At 40.8% G+C, this 13,291-nt stretch overlaps 2 protein-coding genes and 1 long non-coding RNA gene across 4 annotated transcripts in view; 1 reads left to right on the top strand and 2 right to left on the bottom strand.

Annotated features, from left to right (window-relative positions):
- The window catches only part of LOC127749909 (uncharacterized), a 4,296-nt gene extending 603 nt beyond the window's left edge, over positions 1–3,693 (bottom strand). The window contains exons 1-3 of the mRNA XM_052269937.1: positions 3,464–3,693; positions 3,197–3,372; positions 2,565–2,687 (exon numbers count right to left, since the gene is read on the bottom strand). Coding sequence (XP_052125897.1) covers positions 2,565–2,687; positions 3,197–3,372; positions 3,464–3,659 — 495 coding nt within the window. The 5' untranslated portion in view covers positions 3,660–3,693. The remainder of the gene's footprint in view (positions 1–2,564; positions 2,688–3,196; positions 3,373–3,463) is intronic.
- A 409-nt stretch (positions 3,694–4,102) lies between these two features.
- Positions 4,103–12,502, bottom strand: LOC113214955 (arf-GAP domain and FG repeat-containing protein 1). Of its 2 annotated transcripts, XM_026434488.2 has the most exons (11): positions 12,091–12,502; positions 11,380–11,473; positions 11,010–11,116; positions 10,732–10,918; positions 10,437–10,647; positions 10,096–10,227; positions 8,884–9,084; positions 8,186–8,320; positions 8,029–8,106; positions 7,773–7,939; positions 4,103–7,674 (listed from the first exon to the last, which is right to left on the bottom strand). In XM_026434488.2, exons 1-11 carry the CDS (start codon positions 12,252–12,254, stop codon positions 7,624–7,626), a joined length of 1,527 nt encoding a protein of 508 aa, XP_026290273.1. In that variant the 5' UTR covers positions 12,255–12,502; the 3' UTR covers positions 4,103–7,623. The 2 variants fall into 2 exon arrangements, with proteins under 2 accessions (XP_026290273.1, XP_026290274.1); XM_026434489.2 differs by lacking the exon at positions 10,096–10,227.
- On the top strand, positions 12,184–12,822 carry LOC127749906 (uncharacterized). Its single transcript, XR_008011418.1, has 2 exons — positions 12,184–12,327; positions 12,436–12,822. It is a non-coding gene; the product is annotated as an uncharacterized LOC127749906 (long non-coding RNA).
- The last annotated feature ends 469 nt before the right edge of the window (positions 12,823–13,291 follow it).

Here is a 13,291-nt window from a genome sequence, read left to right as displayed (position 1 = left end):
TGGAATCCCTTCGAGGAGCCAGATTCTAAGGACTTATCGATTCCACACGGGTTACCACTCCCGCTGTGGCTGGGATGGCCCTTACTCGGCACGCTTTCGCCGAGGGTCGAACCTTTGCCCCTAATGGGACCCCAGTGCCGAGTCATCGTCACCCCCGGTCCAGTGGGACAGCGTTAACCACCAGACCGTTCGTTCATCCACAAAGGTGCCCCGTTAAATGACGGGTTTAAGTTCAACTCCAAGAGTTCGACCAGTTCAGAAAAATGTAGCTGGTATCGGAGATACGAACCCCTGACTTGTGGCGCACGGGGCCGACTCTCTACCGGCGCGGCTACGACGCCACAGTGTGGGTGGCCGGGCGAGCTAGGCTCAAGGCACGAGTCAGCGCAGTATCTTGAGCGGGGGAAGAACCGCTTCCATCACGGCACCCTCTCTCCTGTGGCTTCGAGACCGGCCTCGTGGCTCTTTGATTTCGCTGCGATGTTTGAACTGTGAACCGGGGGTTCTAATACTCGTCGTCAAACCCACATTTTTTTTCAGTTTTGATAATTTTGCAGGTAAAATGAATCCGGCTCTAAGAGGTATTTTAACTTCCGGTTGCACGGGGGTGATTAACGTCAAAAGCTTAGTGCCACCCGCGTGGAAAGATTTACAGTTTGAAATACACTTGTGAACTGCAACGGAACTTTTGCTAGAACCGTAGTGTGAGCATAGTATTTGTACTGAAGTAATGTTGGTATTTTACAAACACAAATGTAATTTGCAAGTACAATAAAAGGGCATACGAACTGCATCTGGCACCATGCACTTTAAGTGTAGTTATTTAATAGAAAACTATAGTTAAATGACAGTCAACTGCAGTTTCACTGCAGTCAATCTAAAAAAAATGTGTAAAGATTTGGAACACTCCTCACTTTCACTGCAGTTTTCGCGCACTCTATCTACAGATATTAATATAGTTCGATCTACAAGTTGTCTGTGTTTCGGACTACAATTAAACTTAAGTGTCAAATGATTCTAAAGCATAGTGTTAAAAATACCTCTTTCCCTCTCTGGGTCTTTCTTTCTCCCTCCTATTCAGTTATTTACCTCATATGGTTGATTTCAGTTATTACCTCATAGTTATTACATTGGTTTTACCTCGGATGTAGGCGGGAGTTGAACCTCGAACTTCGGAGTTGGGAGCCCGGTACGCTGACCACTGAGCCACTGCGACACGATAGCTGTGGTGCCGCAGTAACCTGGTGTCATTCCAAGGGTCCCGGCCCTTCGGCCTACTTGTCTAACTACAGTTTAACTACAGTTTCTCTGTAATTCAACTATGGCGATGTGGGGTTCCTGAGCCTTGTCCGTTTTTTTTCGTGAATAAACCCGTTTATAACTATAACGTCCCCTTCCCTGGTCGATATCACGAATAACAAAATTTTGCCTAAGCGATTCTTAATCGGAAAACAACAGAAATTTCGTTGGCGTTAGGGTGAGGTACTTGGGTAGCGACCCCGCTAAGGGACATATTTCTGCTGTACGCATACGGAGGAACCACCGGTTGTTTGGCACGACTAAGAGGCAGGTAAGCCCTCGGAAGGGCGCGCCTATAGGCTAGGCGACGTAAAACCCCACCGACCAAGCAAGGAGTCGACAAACTCATCGCATAGGTGAAGCAACAAGCGAGTACTGTCGGTAAAAAAGACGTTCTGAGTGTAGGTTGTCACATAAAGTCTACTTATATTTTAAGTGCAATATATGCACAGTTCGAAACTGTAAACTATATTTGCGGTTTTCAGTCTAAGATAACAACAGTCTGATTGAAATATAACTGAAAAAATAACTGCTTTGATGAATTGCAGCAGTATTGAAATCTAAAGTATGGCAGTTTTATACTTGAAAATTATGTTTAAGCGCAGTTTGTAACACGAAAATGAAATTCACTCGTAAGACTCAAATATCTGTTCTAAGACTGTACTTATAACTACAGTTTTAACTTGTAGAGCGCAATGCAGCCAACATTGTAAAAGTAAAATCAGTGTGACTGCTGTCATTATATAAATGGAATTACGGAACAATTAAAAGTTAAGAGATGCATAATGACTACAGTAAACCTATAGTTTCAGATAGTATATCGCAACTGCAGTTCGATGTCTACAGTTTTAACTACAGTCATAATGCACATCCTTCCACGCGGGCACACTGCCGCACTGCCCGTAAGGCGCTCCGGCCACCCCTGGGGTAGGCGAACCCGCCAGTCGTCGTGGTTATGCTGTACCGCACGCAGGCGTGCGTGTTGCCTACCTTCAATGCCCGTTAGGCACTGCGGCCCCCTGAGGTAGGAAAACCAAACGTGCGGTAAAGTATAACTGCAGGAGTTTTCCCAAATTTCAGCATATCGACAAGGTCGGAGAGAAATCGGTCGGAAAAAAATTGGTAGGACAAAACCTAGGTCGGACAGCACTTTTGGGGATTTTGGAAAAATCGCCAGGTCGGAGAAAAATGGGTCGGACAATCTAGCTGCACCACCCCTGGCCGTCCTCTCCCCCAAAACCGCCGCCTGCCGGAGTGTTACTTACAACGCCGGGGTCCCACGACAGGGTGCGATTGACGGTTGAGTCCTCACTCGCGTATGGGTCCAGCCGACCGTTCTCGAAGAGAAACCAGGAGTTGGCCAGATCAAAGAGTCTGAGCTTGGAGGCCTGGAGCACAATTCACGTCATTTACAGTCGTCACTCGAATATCTACCTTCCCCAAACAAGTGAACGCCGGCATATGCCTCTGTGCAGGTAAGGAATCGCCCCCAAAGTACGTCCGTTTTACTCTTTCATTCCGTTAATTACGGTAGCTCGGCGCCCGCGAGGCTCGGGGTAGTCCCTCCCGCAGTACACGCATGCAGTGCAGGCACCGTGTCGCCTACCTTCCAGGCGCTAAGAGAGCTTGCATCCGCTAAACTTTTTAAAAAAGTTTCGTTCGGTGAGTGACGGCCGTACTTTATGGGTGATCCTTCGGCCCCAGTGAGAAAAACACCCTCGCAAAACTCTACTGCTGTGAGGCGTGAGGGACTGTATACTCATCTCCCCACAGGGGCGTATATGATATGGACTCGAGTGACAGCACATTCAGAGTACTCAAAATAGTGGTCAACAAAATTTGAACGTCAAACCCACAATCTGACTTCTCGGCGAGGGTTGCGTTGCAAGAATCTCACCAATAGGAGCAGCCTTGGGGCCGCGGGGCAGGCCATGTCCACGATGATGGCGGTACGTCCGCTACCCTCGCGCAGCAGGCTGTCGACCGCGGCGGCCGTCGTTTGATCGCGGCCTCGGAGGAGGGAGACTGCCACTCCGACGGCGGAGAGCGCAAGGACGAGGCGCCGCTCGGCTGCTGCAAATGTGCCGCGCGGGGCCAGGATAGAGGCCAGGAGCGCGTCAATGGGCGGGCTCAGGGCACAGGTTGGCCGAGGGGAGGGACTCACCGCTCCCCCAACACACGAGCGCGGCCGCACGGTGGACGCCCCGCCGCTGCGCCTCCTTGGCGGCCACTTCCACCGCCGCGCCGTACGTGGACACCTCGCTGTCGGTGGCAGCTTTCAGGGCTTGGGGTGCCCCCAGGGCGACCGCCAGGGCGACCGCCAGGGCGCAGGACTGCAGGACGCGCGCCAGGGTTGCCATCGTCCCGCACTAGCCGGGTGGGGTCCACCTAGGTCCACTTACTTCGAGGGCTCCCGGCTCCATCACTCGGCAGGGGTGGGGTCGTATTTGGTCAGGGCCAGAAGGACGTGGGAAACCAACATGTGGCGGTGAGTCAGGCGAGGGCCACAAGATAGGAGGACCACTTCGACAGCACGGCTGGCACGGCATGGCGTGAGCGTACTCTTTCTCTGACCTCGTCCCCGTGCAAACGGTGCAAACAATAACATCGAAAGAGAGAGTTCTGGTCACGAGACACCCTCTTGTTGTCTGGAACGACACATGAACTTCACTAAAGGCAACAGGAGGTGTGCGATTTTATGTAAGAAAATTTCCGACACGTCCTTGAGGTCTTTTTTTATGCTTGGTGAAGTTTAAGACCAGTGTTAGGTTTGCAGGAGGGAGATTTTAATTAATTTTACATGTCAATTTTTATATTTTCTATTTATTTTAAATGCCTATTATTACAAAAATAAGATTTTTAAATACAAAATATTACAGTATGATTCAGCAATACAAGAGCTCAAGAGAGTTTCTTTCACACATCTTAAAGGCTCATTGATACATAACATAGCACATCCTAGTTTTTGGTTTGTGAAGAAGTGTGATTACAGTTGCAGAGAGCATTGACTTATCGTTTAGGCTCATTCCCAAGATCACGATGCGATATTAGACAAAAGTCTGAGAGGGCTTCCAAAATTAATTTTTAGTGTAAAGGTGACAATCATTATAGAAGGGCTCAACTGCTGTACTTTTAGCCACTCCTAAAGCTAATAACTCCAAGAATAGTAAGTGGTTACCCTGCTTTCTCTTACAAGCTAGTACTTAAATACAAAATCATAACGGAATGAAGGTGATGCATTGGCAAAGATGAAATAATATAACTACATTTCAGAGAGCAGTGAATTCATCCATCATGTCAGATAAGATGGTGCCAAATAGTCAGTTGCTTTAATAAACCTGCTCAACTACAGTAAAATTCACTTGACAATTAAACAGTGTTAAGGATTTACATAGTGCAGCACCATCAAAACTACGTATTCAAATGAATAGAGCATTGAGGAGAAAGTATAAATTCCTCAAAAATAGTCATAGAAGTTCAAACCAAGTTAGTTAGGAGAACTTTCACTATTGAACAATACTTAGTTGCTTTGGTCAATGTCATAAATGAAAGTTTTGAATCTGATCAGGTCTTATCAAAAGCCCACTGAAGCCAAACATTTTAAAAACATTTTCTATAGCATACTGTACTTAAGATACTTTAACTCTCCACATCCCTACAGAACACAAGTCCAGAATGCAATCATATCACTGCATATAAAAGGCACAAAAAGAGAAAACAAAGATAGCAGACCATTGGTTCAAGAAAGAAATAACCATGAGACAGCCATAATAACTGCTAGAGCTGAAACCCAGCAAAATTTCCAATATACTTAACAGTCTGAACAAAACACATACATACTCAGAGTGAGAACTGTGTCAAATTCAGATGATTAAATTTCCTATAAATATAATGCTGAATCAGAAACCATGCTGATACTGCCCCCACCACCTTGGAAAGGCATTAAACCACAAGTTAGTTCTGTAGGAGGAACTACACATCCACGCATCAAAACAGCCACAATGACTTAGGGAACAACATATCAGACCGCATGATGGACTGGATTGTGTTAAAAAAATACAATCTATACCAAAATCACAAGGATTATGACCAGATGGCAAGTTCACTAGATGGTTGAATAAGAGGTTTTGGAATACCAAACTTGCACCTAATATTATGGACAGGTAGACGATTGCATGAAAAGGTGACAGATAAATTATCATTCCATATACACAACTATAAAAATCTCAGTACTTATAAATAAAACATTCTCTTTAGCAAGAATACCTCACTAAAATATTCAATTTTTAAGCCTTTTCTTTAATATCACAAATACATGGTGACAATAATAACCCCCATCTGATAAGAGACATAACATGCAATATAATTTAGCCAAAACTTAATAGTTTTCACAACAAATTCATTTCAGAAATCAAGATATTGGACAGATTTTATACTTCTCATTTGAAAGTTACACTAAACTCAGCTTTCTCCGAGAGTAAAGCATGTCTACAATAAACTACCTAAAGAACCATCAGATGGATTTAATTGACAGAATAAAATATACCAATTTATTTTCAACAATCATAACTATGGTAAATTGATTTACAATCTTAAGAAAGAAAAAAAAAAGAAAAAAAAACATCACTCCAATGACTTATGTTACAAAGTTTTCCTACAGAATATTCAGGCAAAAGTAAAATTTAGTCTAGGAGTGGAGTTTTAGAAAATTTAATTCACCCAAAAACTGGCTCGAATTTTGTTAGCTTCAACTCATATTGTCTTAAACACTGAAATTAACACATTTTCCAGACAAAGTCAGTTCCTTTGAAATCAAACAAGCTACAGAGGGTTACATGAAAAAAAAAGAAGTTAATTAACCCAAAGCATGAAAAAGAAAGTTTATATACATCCCAGTAACACTTGATATGGTTGATGCAGCGATGATCGATTTAGTCTCAGTGAAGCCAGTGAATCTGAAGCTAACCCATCATTTGTTTAGGATAATTTGACTGGCCGAAACCAGCTTGAAGTTGGCTCATTCAGCCAATCAGTTTACTCAAAACAAATGACAGAGTGGCTTCAGCTTCACTGGCTTCACCGAGACTAAATTGATCAGAACCTGTAATTGCTTGCAATGCACCATCGATAAATTACAAAAAAATAACAATATTTGCAGATTACAACCCAATACACAATAAGATTTTCAAAAGTACCATCAAATTAGGTAAAATTGAATTTTGGAAAAGGTCACAAAATTGTATCATGTGTATGTCCCCAGGAGATTCAAAATATAACAATATATAGAGTAGGTCAATCAATAAATAAGAGTTATAACAATACATGTAAAGCTGATGAGAACAACACCTTCAAGTATTGGTAGATTAAAACACAAACTGATCAGACTATAACCAACTCACAAATGTATCAAATATCATTTAACCTTGATGACTTCCAGCTCACTGAGTATAGGTCAAAGACACATTAGGTTTTTCCCAATGACTACTGTCACATTCATGAAATGTAATCAATACCAAATAAAGTTTTTGCAGAAAAACAAGAGGATGCATAAGTCCACTGATTGAACAGAGCAAGTAATATTGATTGCTAAAAAAATAAAGAGTAAGCCTGCATTACATGCTGCAAGAAAATTGGGTTTCACTACATAAACACAAATGCTTAATAAAAAGTGATATGACATGTGTAGATCACAAAAGAAGCATACAATGAATACTCTAAGAAAGTAATAGATACAAATCCTTTGGATAGCAATCAGATAGACTACAAAGTTAATTATCGTTGTAGGGAAATTTTCAAAAATGAAAAGCAACCCACACAAAGGCTTGACAAGCCTATTGTCACTTTCATCACACTACTGTAATGAAACTAAGGTATTTCACTATTTGTTCTTAAGGGAAATTGTTGATTAAATAACAAAAACATGAGGAAAAACAAATTGATGATTTTCTGTAAGGTGTACTGACAGAGAAAGATTCAAAGAATAGTAGGTGCTGTCACAATTAGTGCTGCATATTAGCATATTCTACATTCATTGACATGATAGCTGAGTCAGTAGTTAAAATTAATGAATACCAGAAATGCATTATACATGGAAGTCTTGAATGTAAAAGAGATTTCTCCGGATCAGAATTGACCAGTGACACTGAAGTCAAGCTTTCAAGTTATGTGTAAAATTAAATTCAGGAAAAACATATCTGGCAATCACATAGTAAAAGCATACATCATAAAATTGCACAAATCGATGTAATGACACCTTAGTCAAACTTGATAATTTTCACATGCTTTTAAATGATGTAAGAAACTCATACTCAGGATGTATCATCCTTATAAGAATGGGTTGTTAGAATGGCTTCCAGTTGTGGTTCTTGGTCCCATCTGTGGAAAAATTGATAGATAAAATTTGTTGTTTAAGTAGACTCTAACTCCATTACTCTACTTCAGCCTACTTGAATGATAATAGAGGTGAAACTTACCACAAATGGATTACCAGCAGGCTCGGTATTCCAGCTTTTGGATGGAAAAGTAAGAGATTGACTAGTGGGGAATGCAGAGGTATTAGTATGAAATCCATTCAGTGGTGATGTGCCATTCAGTCCTACACCTGAGCCATTTCCATTCCACGCAAATCCTAATGACTGATCTGAAAGGAAAGAAAGACTGTGCAATGCAGACAAGAAAGAAAATAATAAGAGATGAAACTCACAGTATCAAAGTGCAACTGGTACTTACCAGTCTGTCTAGATTGTCCTGATAAAAATGGATTTGCCACAGCCCCATCAGCAGCGCCCCATGGATTAGATACAGAACCTGTGATTGAATCAATATAATCAATACAAGATGCAACAACTCCTGTCATTTTACATTAGAGATTAGATTAAATACATACTAGTAAAAGGATTTGAAGTGCCTGGACCTGCATTAGAAGGAGCATTGCTGCTGTCAGAGGGGAAACCAGAAGAGTTAAATCCTCCTGGTTGTGGTGATGTTCCAAAAGCAGACCAGGATGGTGCCGGAGGAGATGCTGAGTGAAGAAAAAAAAAAAAAAAGAGGTAGTCAATAGTTCTGAAGGTCTTGTAGTTACAAACACGTTGAGTTACAGTCTGGCACAATAATGTCATCCAAAAATGAGAATGAAGCAATCTGGCCGAACTAATCAATGTTGGGCTTGCCAGACAAAAGAACAAAAAAATAAATTTTCCAGCAAGTTTTTAACCTTTCAGGGTGGCCACGCAAATTGAGTTTTCAAATTCCCTGACTTTTTACGCATATTCCCTAACTTTTAAATGGATTATAAGTGGAACTTTTTGCATCCCCAAAAATTGAAAATTCCACCGAAAGTTTGAAAACAACAATTTGGGGCAAGATTCAGTCATTTTCCCTGACCAACATTCAATTTCCCTGACTTCCCTGACCAATATTTTTTCCCCTGACTTTTCCCTGACTTCCAGGTTGCGTGACCACCCTGAACCTTGCAAAGCAAAGGCGTGTCAGTAAACACAGAATCCCATAAAAAAATGTGGCTTAAAGCACTCGTGAATTTTCCTGACCTCTATTCGACTTCTAGGTGCCGTTTGACATACATACCATGGCTCCAGTCTGGCTGGGCTCCACTTTGAGTTGAACTCGGTTCTGAGTTTTGCGACTTCATAAGGCAATCCAAGTCTTTAAGAGCAGCATAGCGATCCTCTGCAGGAGGTTGCTGGAAGGCATTACCACTACCACTTGATGATTTTTGACTCACTCCAGGAAAACTCTGTGATGTTGGTATTGAATTTGAAGGCAACCCTAGAAAATAGAAATATAAATGAAAAGTCCATACAGGAATGAAAGCTCCATACAAAAGTCAATGAAAAACCTTCCATTGAAATTTTTGAAACATTGGGAAATCAGGTGCAGAAATGGAAAGTTTTACATCACAATAAGAAAAAATTAGGAAAAGACTTCAGCGCACTGTGGTACCAGGTCATGAGGTTTAGTGAAGGGTACTGTAGAGGGAAGATTCTCCACCAACAGTGGTTGGAACTGAACACTATGAGCACAATGTGCCCAGATTCTGGTAACTTCCTGAAGGGAAATCAAATAGGCAAAAAGTCTGCTGTACCCAAATTTTCATTTCCATAAAAAAGACATTTAGGCCATATGATAATGAAAAACTCTTCAGAGAGCATGTAAGAAGTCAAGAAAAAATAATAAAAAGAGGGAAAGTGTGTCGCATAGTTCTGCGCAAGCCATTACATTGTATAACACACTCAAACTAAAAGCAAGCCAATGTGGTAGAACATACTAAATTTTATGGTCTTATTACATAACAGGTGGCTGACTCAGGCCGCGCACAGTCGTTGTTATACTGTATCGCATCGCATGCACTCGGGTGGGCGGGCGGTTTTGCCTATCTTCGCTCCCTACGGCTCCTTACCGCCCCGTGCGAGAAGGAAACCCACTCGCACGCGTGCATGCGGTACAGTATAACTACGAAAGTGCGCGTCGTGAGTCAGCCACCCAGTACAAGTAAATAAATGTTAGTTTAATGTAGTTTCATTTAACATTTTCACGTGAAATTTGTGACACTAAAAAAAGCTCAAGGTTTTATTTGTACTAATAATATTCAGAAATCGAAAACAAATAAAACAACACCCAAAAAGAAGGGGAAAATGGTAGCATGCAAATGGTAGTGATGTTGGGTCTGCTTTATATACTACAAAACTCTGGGTGAGGATAACAAACATATTTGCATTGCACACCATTGCAAAGAAATAAAACTGTGGCATGGCATTTGGACTATAGTCTTGCACTCACTCCAGCAATTAGGGTTGAATTTAGTTGAGATGCTAAAGGCATCCCCATTCAAAGAAAATGCTGGAAAAGTAGAAGATTGGGTTGGAGCAGCATCAAAATTTGAGAGGGGGAAACTTCCAAAGAAGTCTGTTTCTGCAATAAAGGTGAGTAACTGTAAGATGTAATAGAGAACTTGCAGAAAATAAGACAAAGAGTACACCAATAGTTGATTAAAATTTGTGGAAGGTTTAAAAACAAGACATAATTTCTATAAAACTAGGAAATTTTCAGTCATACTTAAAAAAAAATACAAGAGGAGAAAAAATACCACTGGAAAAGTTCCCTTACAACAAAAAACTTACCATTTGATGAGCCAAAAATAGGGTTGTTATCAAAGTCTGCAAAATTCATATTTGAATTTGTATTGGTAATAGAGGATGTAGATGGGAGGGCAAAGGGATCGACTTTGTTACCAGCCATAGTAGTATGATTTGCTAATGGCATATTACCAAAATCCACTAAAAACCCAGAAGAGGTATCATCTGGAGTAAAAGAATTTGGGGCTGCTGGTATCTGAAAAGTGAGTAGACAGTAGGATTGAAAAACAATTGTCACATCAAACAGCTGTCGTTTTAAAGAAGGAGTGATCGTACTCACAGGGTTGCTGACTGTACTTAAAACAGGCAAAGTAACACTACCAACTAAACTAGAAAGGGGTTTAATTGGTGAGATGGCACTTGCAGCATTAGATGAGTTTAAAGTTGAGGTTGATGATGAACTTGATAAGGATGCCGGGGGAGAAGTTGCCCCATTCATATTAGCCATTGAGGGATCAAGGTAGTACCTTTTATGAGACCAAGAATATATATTATTTATACATAATTTGAGTTTAGCGTACTATTGCAGGGGAAACAACAATAGAACAATTACATTACCTTTTCTTTTCATATTTTGCAATCATGAAGTCTTTGATTCCCTGCTCATCTCTTGTCTCAGTCATACGGCCTGGCTCATATAAACCAAGCCATATTCTACGGCAATACTGGAGGAAACAGAAAGATGGTGGGATGTTCAGGACAAACTGGTGCTTCTAATACACGAACACACAAAAACAGGAGCCTGAACAGAACTCCTGTCATGAGATAATGCTGACCCATTCCCAGGGGACAAACACCCCCAAAGGCCATTTGCATGAGCAGATACAGAAAAATAAACCCAAGTCAAAAACATGCACAAAATAAAATGTTGAGATCAGAAAAGAATTGTATTTGCAAGTATTCAGATCATACTGACAGGACATCTCACCTCATTACCACGTGATGATATAAGCTCAATCTCTTCTGGTGTAAAGGTGGCCATTGAAATAGATTTGACTCGATGAGGTGGAGTGAGGCCCCTCCTGTAACCAAAATTGAAGCAAATGAATACATATTTACATACAAATATTGTTTACTTATATTAATTTCTTCAGCCAAGGACTGATAAGAAATCAACAAGAGGGCAGCTTAAAATGTACTACAGAGGGTATATCTGGGTAAATATAATAAATTTAAAGAAATGAGAGCTTCTTCAATGATATTTAAGTAGTTGGGTACACTTGCTAGAACATTCATGATTTCCAGAACTACTTTTATGAATATTATTTTTTTAGGAAATCAGCACTTGATTCCAGGTGTGCAATTAATTATAATTCAAATCGTGTCTGCGTTGGGAAATCGGAGTAAAAATAAGACCTATTCAAAACAGTGGGCTAAAAAAATGACAAATGCCCATGGAGCAAAATCATCAGTTATGACTCATAGGTCTACAAGGGTGCTAAAGAGGTTATTGTAATCAAAAATTCGACTTTAAGGTCATGGTTTATTTTGAGACTCCAGATTAAAAGTAATAATAAACACGCAGGTGTCGACACTGCAAACTATGAAACTACAAGCGAAATAAACAAGAGAAATAAACAAGGTAAATGTCACTTTTCCCGCAGGGTTGGGTAGGCCAGCTTCTGCTCCATGTACTTACAGGAGCCCGGAACACGAAGTGCAGACAAACGAGCCGATTGTCATGTTGACATAAGTAGGCCCTCTTTGATGGCAGTCGAAACATTGTCGATTCGAAGGATTTGACACTAAATCTCGTAAAATTTTGAGGTGTTTTTCGTCCTGTTTCTTCCTAGCGGAAGCCATGTTGCAGATATTTCAAAATGGACACCTTTCCGATATAAAAGTGTTGAAGTGTTACCGTGATCGACATTATTTCGTAAGTCTCCACAATAAACTTCAGTAAACTACTATAAACTGCTTGATCTTTTGAAAGATGACAACAAGTAACTGGAAAATGTAACTTCTCGCAGTTCTTTTCCTAAAGAAAATTTGATATCGTCTGCGTCTGACCTTCGGTGTTGGAGGGAGTCGATTGTGTTGGCAGCGTTTCTTGAGGAAGCGCCAACAAAGTGGAATTCAAGCGTGTTGTTCGGAGGTTCGGAATAGCTCCTAGCTCACTTGGCATGAAGATCTAAAGACCCCAACCCAGGGTCGTTTGAAAGAGGTGGCAAGTTGGTGAAGGTCGTGAAAATTGGAATAAGGCTTCCAAGCTTGTTTCAAGTGCCTCTTCACATTTATGTCTTTGTTATTTTAGTGTAAAATTCCCAACACTTGCTCAGTGTAAAAGGGAACAGAAAAAGGAAAAGCGGACAGATTGTAGCTACTTTGACGGGTAAAATATGGAAAAATAAAGTTTTGGAATCTGTCAGAAGGCACGACTCCAATCAGGAAGGTACAACACTGCTGCTACTGCTGAGCAAGGTCAGATTGTTAGTCCTTAGAAAAAAGTTCTGAGGTAACAGATGGACACTTAATTTGAATGAAATCAGTTGAGGGCTAAGTGTACAACACAATATTTAACAGGTCGTCCATTACAGTTTTGAACATTATATAAGTTTAATCATTATGATTTTAATTAAATTAAAAAGTGCATCTTTGGGTGCAACACACGCACATACAGACCAAAAGGAGCAGAGAGACAGTGTGGGTAGGGAATAGAGTACCTTCAAGGTAGACAATAGAAATTAAAAAAAAAAAAAAAATCATTGGGGATCGAAAACCCAGCAAACATCTTAAAAGTTCTGCTGAACATGCCAAGTAAAAATGGTGTACAGAAGAGAACATCAGGCATGGCCGCAACCTTATTTGTAGCATCCAGAGAAAAGAACCCATTAATACAT

Source organism: Frankliniella occidentalis, unplaced genomic scaffold, assembly GCF_000697945.3.
Source record: "Frankliniella occidentalis isolate FOCC.00 unplaced genomic scaffold, Focc_3.1 Scaffold106, whole genome shotgun sequence".
Taxonomy (NCBI): Eukaryota; Metazoa; Arthropoda; class Insecta; order Thysanoptera; family Thripidae; genus Frankliniella; species Frankliniella occidentalis.
This window is presented reverse-complemented; position numbering and strand designations above follow the sequence as displayed.